Genomic DNA, 9598 nt, shown 5'->3' with positions numbered 1-9598 from the left:
GGAATGAAACATTTTGAACTTGGGGACTAAGATCATGGGGGAAGGAGCAACAATGATGAAATGTTCATCAACGAGCTGCTCCTTCGAGAATAGCAGTTGCCCGGCAGTTTTATACGTAACTTCTTAGGACCCTTCCTCGACAGAATGATTCCATGAGATACTACTGGGTTTTCTTGAATGATCCTGCTATCAAAAACAAAACTGAGGTTTAAGATTAACATGACCTCTAGCCAATTTTTGCTTTCAATCTTCCTGAAATGGCTTGGGTTCAAGTCCGAGCTTTGTATTTTTTTCCTGTTGTTCACCCATTGCTCATGTTCTCTGCAACTGTGAGAATTAGATAAAGAACTCCCAAACTCTCCATTCTTCATTTTTCTGCAACTCTTTGCACAATTCTCCCATCCTTCATTGAATCCTGAATCATCTTATTGCATGCATAACACCTGTAACTTACATTTCAACTGCTGTATCTATGTTTCCAGCTTTCAGTTCTCATCCAGCTGCATTTCTAATTAAGAACAGCCGCCTCCTTTTGTTCTTCAACAATCCTGAGGCCTTTTCACCAGTCTTTATCTGCTCCCAACTTCAGGGAGCTATTTCCAATTGCCTTCACTTTTTACTCGTCAAGTTGCTTAAATCTTCATTAAGTTCCTTTCATCGAAATTCCAGCCACGGGCATAGCCTTTCTATTTTCCTTGAAAATCCTGCATGAATGATGAATGAGATTCTTCATTACAATCTTGATTAAAGAAATCTCATTTTTCAATCAGCTCATTAATGGACATAGTAGTCTCATTGTATTTGCAATCCAGTTCTTATAGATGGCATTTTTATTTTACCTCAATCTGTTTCACCAGATTTGCCACAAGTTTATTTGCTTTGCAAGGCTCTTCTTTTGTAATACCACTTGAGAGTTTCTAGATCTCCATTTATGCACAAATGCACCACAAGGAAGCCCCGGAGTTGTAATCATCAGCTCATGTAACCCATTCGAAAATTTGATCCACAACATCTCCCTCATACTCCACTTAAAATTGATTTTAAATGCCACAACATCCAATCTTTGGTGAAGTCCAAAATTGTATCTCTTGTTATCTGTGTAACTACATATAGAAATAACCTTTTTTAAGAAAAAAAAGAATGGACAACCCCTCTTTCAACCTAATTATGCTTTACCAGCTTGTTTGCCATTTTTCCATTTGCTTGGAGCATTGACAAGGATACCCATCTAGGATCAAACAAACTGATCATCTGGCTTGGGCAGGGGATCCTGCTATTGAATCGACAGGCTTGCTGCATCAGCAAGGTCAGTCTTCAAGAGTTCACTGACACAGTGATATTGCTTCACTTTTGCCCTCAGATTAGATGCACCTGCTATTGTGGCATGTTAAAGCAGTTCCTCGTTGAATTACAACAATATATTATTGCAGTGCTTTTTCCCTGGAAATCATAGCAGAAATAATGTATCTGTTAGTTCACACCACCAAGTATGTCTGCAATAAACTACAAATAGCATATTGTTTCACCAGACTCAGCATATTCGTTAGGACTCTTTAATTTAGTCTTACATACCCACATCCGATATTTAGGGCATTGGTATAACACTTGAATTTAGGTTTGTATGACAAAATTATTAGATATTGGTTGATGCTTAGACATCATACCCCACTGAAGACACATACCTGGATTTATGTAAGATAACACTACATAGCCATAAGAAAAATTATCACAGAATCAAAAACAATTGTTAAGAAATACATAGGTCATTTCTTTATGTTCTAATAAATTTCATCTATTAATACATACATAATTAATGTATCACACTAGAACTTGATGCCCCAAAAGGATGTAATTGTAAAAATGCTTGGGTTCCAGGTTCAATCAATGGATCAGCTGTTGCAGCATGGAGTTCCAACCTCTTTAGCTACTGATGAAAGCAGAGACTGACCTGTTAGCTGACATCGTAGCAGAACCATCTGAGATCAGCATCTACGGTCAAAGCTTAAAATATGTCTATATAGTTCAAAGAGATAATATACACAGAAGAGACAAAAATGAACCAATCAAACACAGCATTCAATTTGCTGATCAATAGAAGTCGCATTACCTAAGATGCTAAATTATAACATATAAATTCACAAGTTCAAATATGTTTATACTAGAAATTGGTTCAAATTGCAATAAGTTTCGCAAATGCATTTGACAGGAAAATTTTCCTCCCCATTGAGAGGCAAGCAGGGAACAGTGATCTGAAAAATCAGTTTTAAGATACTATATCATAGGGTTTGGACCAAATCCAAGCAAATTATAATAACTTACAAAAAGACCAGCATGGCATATCGCACTTAATTAAGTCAAGCATCAAAGTACAACCACTTTATCCAAACTTTTTGACTTTCAACTTACCATTATTGTAAAGTTATGATATACTTGAGAATTACATCATACAGAGATCCATAAAACAATGAAAGATAATAAACAAGAAAATGATTCCATCTTCCTCAGTTCAGATAGAACCACTTTCGAAACGATCAACAGCTGTTAGACACTATGCTTCTCTCTTCCTTCAGTGACTTGTTACTTAAGAATGACTCTTTCAAATACAACTGGAATTGTAATTCTCAGAAAAAGGGAGAGAGAAGGGGGCAATTACTTACAATAGTACAGCAACTCAACTGTTAACGTCAAGACCTCACAAAGTCTGCAACACCAAATAAGCCACTGCTGTAACTCGTAACTATATGATAATGCAGCAGGGTGTGTATTACGGAGTACTGACACAGCAATCTTCTCCAACAAATGGGACCTTGGCCATTGTACATCAATATCAGTGACAGCTGAAGGAGAGACTTGGGCAAACAACAGACGCTACTCCTTGCTTCTAGCTGACACCACTGAATAAGAACTCCTCCAAAATTTTAGAAGCATCTGACACTTCACTATGGAGGCTCCTGGAACCAGGAACTACAGAAGACACACTGCTGATACTCTTATTCTTCAAATTCTTATTGTCAAGGGTATTTATAGCAGAATAAGCAGCTCCACCAGACATCACATTAGACTCACTATGTACTTTAAGAAGTGATGTCTGAGCCAAACTGATATCATCGGTATCATTCTTATGCCCATCCATCAAAAATTTCTCCTGATTCTGCTGATCCAATATTTTGCGTTCCTTGAGGAGAAGATTATCGTGGTGCTGCCTGTTAATGCTGTCTGAAGGACCTTTTCCAAATGAAAGAAAGCGTATTCCATTAGGTATCCGCATGGGAATCTTTGGAGGCTTTATAGTGTCTCCCTCCATGTTCTTTTGAATGGGAAATGGTGTGCATGAAGTTGTAGTTTTAGGTGGACCACAGGCAACTATGGAGGTGCTGTTTGTGGTATTTTGCTTTCTGAAATTTAAATTTTCTGATGTCAATGGAGACTTGGATTTGCTTATGATTGGAATTGAGGAGGAAGCCTCGTTGGTTGTAATCTGAGATCAAGAGTAACCAAAAATTCATAGAGTTAATAAGCTGAATAGCAATTAAACTTTCATATCAACATTAGATGCAGCAAAACAAACAAAAAATTGGCTCAATTCTTAGGGACTAGAAGCTGAAGATTGAAGAGATGAAAAATACTAAAACAAGAATATATGACAGCTTTGTAGAGATACCTTATGTGAAAACTTGCATTTATCTCCTCTGCTGCACATGCCTTTGGATGAGAAGTTGTGACATGGGTACTTAGAAAGCTGATGATCAAATGGACAATCATCCCCTTTCAAACAAGAATCACGTGCAAAATACGTGCATGGCTGCACGAAATAACACCATCAAGAGCAAGGAAAGAAAATGTAATGATACTAAATTTCAGTTATGCAGGTAATAACTTTAGCAACTAAGGAGGATGCTGGTAAAATATTGAGTTTATCTGGCTTGTTAGAAAAATCATCATAATCCAAGTTGCAGTGGATAAAGAAATGCCAATTAAGTAAGAAAAGAAACTAAACTTGACTTTTCAGTCACTGATTTAAATAACAACTTTTATGAATATATCTTAAATGAATTGTCTAGTAAGACACAGAAAAGGAGACATATTTTACCTCATATTGATAATACCAGGCAACCCTTGTACCATCAAGGGGGAGTTGGCTATATAACTCAAAGCAAGGAGGCCAAGCATCTAGCTAAGGATCAAGTAAAGATTTACGAGAAGCAAGCAACCTAAGATCAATTTCCCTCTACATTTGAACAAGCAATTTCAACACTGCTGCACAAGAGACACCTTATTAAGATTGATATGAATGTTTCCACTCTTGAACTAACAAGGCTCATCCCATCCATAGATGGCAGCTTCCAGCTCGATTATTGCAAAAGTTTTCCTTGGACAATCATAAGTGATCAATTAAATCTACCCAACTATATAAATTCTTTATCCACAAGATGAGCTATAGCAACATATCTAGAAATCTTAAATATCCCCCAAAAAAACATATATACAAAACATCAAAGTAATTAAGATACACAAAATAAGAGACATGACATCAAATAAAGATTGATTTACCATATGACTAACATGTTATATAGCCAGAAAAAGGATGGACATGAGGGTTGCGCTTCCACATATTTGTTTTTACTATGTGCCTTTACATCACAAGCAGAATGTACTGTTTTCACATTATAACGACAGATTGCACGATCAGATATTAAGAGATCTGACCAGAACATGTTAAAAATGTTAAAGATATTCAATGAAGTCTATACATACCTGGGACTTTGTCAAGGGAGTAGTGTCGTGAGAAAACTTGCACAGGTCTCCCTGAAGGGAAAAAAAAAATTTGTTGAATATATGAGATTAAGAAAATCAGAAGCAATATGTAATTTTTGTAAGCAATTCAATAACTTACTATATGAAAGTATATGACAAAGAAATAACATTCTACATGCCCATATGTAATATTAAGTAAATTCATATAACTTTTATCCAAAAGGCTTCATTCCATGTACATGGGATTGGCATGGAGCATTCTATTAAGACATTTGTGATTCACCACATCTAGGGTCATGTCATTTCTTAGTAAGGGTCCTCAGACCTCCTTCGTGTTTGCAGCCACAGATTAAAAAACCAATGGAATGAGATGGTTCTGTTAGTACCATGCTGCTCCGATACAAAACCAGCACCAGTATGGATGTTGGGACACTAAAACAGCACAGGATCGGATATACCAGCCAGCCCCAACAGTACCAAAAGGTACCAAGGCCAATACGAAGCCCATTCTGATCGGGACGAGAATTTCTTTTAAAAAGCACTGAAATGGGACAAACCGGCCATTCGATCGGTTCCACCGGTACAAGCTGGTATCAAGGCCAGCTTAGTCAGTACAAAACCCATCCCAATCAGGACAACAAATTTTTTTTAAAGAAAATGGTGGAGGGCCATGTTGGCTGACACAAAGCGAAGTGAGAAAGACAAATCGATCGGGTATGAAGTTTGAAAGACAAAATCATACTAGAAATAGAATTATTCCACTCAAAAATAAAAGAAACACGCTAAAATTATTCAACCATAAAAATATGAAAATATGGTGAAACTAATGTCGACTCTAATGGGAATGAGCACAACATTAAGAAAATCTAAAATTAATTTAAAAATTGAATATTTTGAAGAAAAAAGTTAATTACTTAACCTGCTGACATCTACCCATCAGATAGAAGTTGCAATATTTCACTGTTTTTGGCTTTGAAATTGGCTGCAGTTTCAATCTCTTGACTCCTTGTTCTCGCTCCTTCTGTGCTCTTTTCCTTTTCTTAGCCTTCTGCAAAACCAATTAGCAGTTAAGACCATGAATTCAATACTTTGATTTTGGTCACACAGACACACATTAGGTTTTTTTTTCCATGTGAACTTCAGACTAGTTGCCCTTTCAAACTCCAAGATGAATTAATTAGTTCACTATAATATTGAGACCTAGGTCATGAGAAAGTAATATGGGAACCAGAAAGTAATATCTGAACCAATACACACCTTTCGTTTAGCTTTTCTTTCCTCGGTTAAAGCACCTCGTTTTCTTTTCAGCCTAGCTTCAACAGCCTGTAATAGACATACATTGCAAAGAAACAAGAGATTTCATGAATACAATTGGTGAAACAAAGACCAGGGAATATGAAAAATGGATCAATACAATACAATGAAACAAAGATACTGCTAATATGCATGTCTTCCTAACAAAAAATTGAAGACGAAAAAAAGAAGAATATACAAAATCGAAACCAGCATGTTCTGTATAGTAGCCAAAATGGTATATGTGATTCCTTATCCTAGAAAATGTGAAAGTGATCGAGTAAATTTCTTTGTTTGATTACAAGAACTTATTTGTAAAAACCACTGGAAGAACTTATTTCTTTGTCAAATTAAAAGAACTAACCTGTAAAGAAAGAACTATAGTAGCGAATGTCTGACAGATCACTTAAATGAGTTAGATCATCTAACTCTACAAGACCTAAAACTACATGTACTTTCTAGATAACATCAAAACCAAGACTATATTTTAAAAATGAAGGTAAAGCCAAGATTAGAACATTAAATTTTATATGCCGAATGTCATTTGCATGAGTTGATGAAAATATTGAACAAATGCTAGAAAAAGAATTCTCCATGAAAATGAAATTCCAATCTCCAACAAACAATGTCCTAAAGTTACCATTCTAAAATGTCTCTAACAGGAGACAAATTGATGCATTTCTGAATTTGAAAAAAAAAATATAAGCATCGATTTTGAGATTCAATAACAAGCAAATAAACCATGGCAGCATATTCATCTGCAGAACAAACAAAGTTCACAAAAAAAAAGCCAACACTTCACAGCAAGATCATCCATAGCAGATGTAGAATAGATAAACAAACAAATCAGTTTGTAAAATAAAATGGTAACATAACATGCACAAAGGAAAAAAATTATTATCATACCTCATGGTTGGATGGTTTTTCTTTGTTCTGACTTATTATGTTTCCTAAGTTCTCGCCAGGCAATCCAAGAGCCTCTGAATCAACAGCTGGGCGCTTAACATCCACTCTCATCCCAGAACTGTAACTTTTCTTCATCTGAGTTTCTGAATACCTATCATCCCCAGAAACATGCATTATGTCACCCTTTGTAATATGTATGGGCACAGCAGATTCATCATCCTTGTAGTTACTTTCTCTTGAATGCATACCCTCATCAAGACAAGTCATGTTAGTATCTCCTTTCTTAGGAGAGCCACAATATGTTGTCCCTTCCTCTATATTCCGATCTTCAAGGACTGCATGTTCATGTACCATATCCAAATCCTGGTTGGAAATATTTAATTCCCCAGGAATTTCACCTTCCTCAATGTCTCCACTATCTTCTGAAGCTAATACTGGAATTGCCAGTTCTCTTGACTCAGAACCTTCCATCAAAGAATCAGAACAACAGTGTGTTTCTTCATGCAACACTTCTCCTAATTCTTTCACTGATTTAATTTCTTTATGCCGAACTCCATCCATCATATGCTTATCAGGAAACATGTGCTTAGTTAATACATCATTTACGCATTCACCATGCCCTTCTCTCATTTTACCATGAAGTAGTTCCTCAGAAGAATAAATCATTTTATCTCCAGAGAAAATTATTTTACTGCTTTCATCCTGAGGTTCGTGATTCTTTCCTTGTCCTGAACATGAATTTTGATTCTTGGAATCAGCTAATTTGGTATTTCGAAGAGGTACATCTTTCCGCAACTCATTGTTGGCGAGTTCACCATGTCCCAATTGTCTTTGTCCATCCTGTGACCCTGCTGAACAAACTAGGTCATTCGGGTTATCAATTAATCCAGAAAAATCAAAGATTATGTCATTCAGCAATTCCCCATTCCCCGGTTGTTCCACAGAATTTATATTCTCATGCAGTAAATGCTCTAGATCTGTAAAAAGCAGAGCTTTCTGAGTTCCACCATTGGCGCTTTGATCACACTCCTCACGCCCACTTCCATGCCCCAATTCTTCCATCCTATGCGAAGCTTCATCTTTAATGCCACCAGATTGCAGCTTTTCAAAGACAAGTGCTTCGGGCAACTCCACGCTTGTGCCATTCTCATGCCCTAGTTCCTCCCTCGAACTAATATTTCCATTCAAAGAAGAATCATCAAACCTAGGGTTTCCACATGCCGAACCTTGACTCCTCTCGCTGCCTCCGAATTCACCGCGCTCACTGCCTTCAAACCCACTGTGCCCTTCTCCCTTCCTACCACGACCGATTTCCTCCGCCACGTTTCCATCACCGCTTCGACCAAAGATCGAATCTTTACCGGTGCACGAGCTCTCTGGCACGTCATCCGATCTAGGGTTTGGATCTTTACGAGACTCCTGAGGACGACCGAGGGATTCGTCGAGGCAGAGGGAGAAGATCCGAACCAGAGTGCGATAGGAGGCGCTGTCGAGATGGGATCGCCGGGGCGTGCGAGAAGCAGATCGCGAGAAGCCTTCCATCCGAGGGTTTAGGGTTTGAAGCTCAGGCGCGGGGCTTCGAACGAGGTCCTCCATCAATTCGAATTCCCCTCCCTCTCCAAGATTCGATCCGTTGGAAAACCTAGCGTGCCTCTAAGGACCAGTCGCCGAACCCGTACATAGAGGATAGAGCTTGCGGTCTGCGGTAACGTATGCCGACGGAAGTACTAGTTAAGGCGGCCACCCTGCTGCTTTCGGTTGGTAAGTTGGACCGTGAAAATCAGAGCGATGTGAGAGCCGGCCCAAATCTTCTCATCGACACCAATTATGAAGGCCCCAGCCCGACCCAATGGGGCTCGGCTCAGAGTGTCTAAAGGCCTCCACTTGCACGTAGGGTGGGCCGGCTAGTGGTGATGCTAACGACGAACGCAGATATCCACGTGCACGTGCCACCCAAATTGGCATCCACCATCCACGGCCCAAATTAACAATGTTAGCCCATGGACTACCTAATTCGTCCAAACGAGCAGTCTCAGGCTGACAAAAAAAGCCCAGGCCAGGGGAATCATGGACATGCCCATGATTTCCTCAAGTCTATAAGAATATGGATGGCCACTTTTAAAATTGATTGAATATATATATATAAAAATATACCCGGTGTTAAGTGAGCACATAGTTGTATATGTCCATATATATGCATGTATGTATATAGATATATATTTATACATACACACACACATATATATATATATATATATATATACCTGTGCATGGGCAGACACTCTTAAAATTGATTGAATATATATATATATATACACACACACATACATACATACATACATAAATATACTTGATGTTAAGTGAGCACATAGTTAAAATAGAGGGAATTTTTCTTTCTGGCCGCTCTAATGCCTTCTTAACGAGGCTATCTTAAAACCTTAAGGGTTCGTTTGGTTCGCAAGAAGCATTTTTCCTCCTAGGAATATGATTTCTAAAAAATAGATTCCTAGGAAGATGATGCTTAGGAAAGTACTTTTGGCATGTTTAGTTGACTATGAGAAAATGACAAATTTCCAAAGTACTTATGTTTAGTTGACCATCCACTTTCTTGAGAAAGTTATGTATAATTTCTATTATGCCCTTG

The 9598-nt window shown here is 37.8% G+C and overlaps 1 protein-coding gene across 4 annotated transcripts; it reads right to left on the bottom strand.

Annotated features, from left to right (window-relative positions):
* Nucleotides 1-370: 370 nt before the first annotated feature.
* Nucleotides 371-8677, bottom strand: EMB1789 (CCCH-type zinc finger family protein). Of its 4 annotated transcripts, XR_003388053.3 has the most exons (8): nt 6955-8677; nt 6013-6078; nt 5675-5803; nt 4756-4806; nt 3662-3802; nt 2658-3478; nt 1807-1955; nt 1063-1440 (listed from the first exon to the last, which is right to left on the bottom strand). XR_003388053.3 is itself a non-coding variant. In XM_039131245.2 (6 exons), the coding sequence occupies exons 1-6, from the start codon at nt 8548-8550 to the stop codon at nt 2882-2884; spliced, it is 2580 nt and encodes an 859-aa protein (XP_038987173.1). In that variant the 5' UTR covers nt 8551-8677; the 3' UTR covers nt 2377-2881. The 4 variants fall into 4 exon arrangements, 1 of the variants encoding a protein (XP_038987173.1); XR_015969101.1 differs by lacking the exon at nt 1807-1955 and having other exon boundaries at nt 371-1440; XR_005513800.2 differs by lacking the exon at nt 1063-1440 and having other exon boundaries at nt 1688-1955.
* Nucleotides 8678-9598: the final 921 nt, after the last annotated feature.

This window comes from Phoenix dactylifera, chromosome 9, assembly GCF_051530095.1.
Source record: "Phoenix dactylifera cultivar Ajwa chromosome 9, Ajwa_hap1_PhDact_Kaust_v1.1, whole genome shotgun sequence".
Classification (NCBI taxonomy): domain Eukaryota; kingdom Viridiplantae; phylum Streptophyta; class Magnoliopsida; order Arecales; family Arecaceae; genus Phoenix; species Phoenix dactylifera.
The sequence above is the reverse complement of the archived record's forward strand: the minus strand, read 5'-3'. Positions and strand labels throughout refer to the sequence as shown.

Coding starts and splice junctions, on each gene's coding strand:
- EMB1789 (XM_039131245.2), bottom strand. CDS start 8,550: ATGGAGGACCTCGTTCGAAGCCCCGCGCCTGAGCTTCAAACCCTAAAC. Junction 3,803..4,755: donor CTCCCTTGACAAAGTCCCAG/GTATGTATAGAC, acceptor TATTTCGTGCAG/CCATGCACGTATTTTGCACG. Junction 3,479..3,661: donor AATGCAAGTTTTCACATAAG/GTATCTCTACAA, acceptor TCTTGATCTCAG/ATTACAACCAACGAGGCTTC.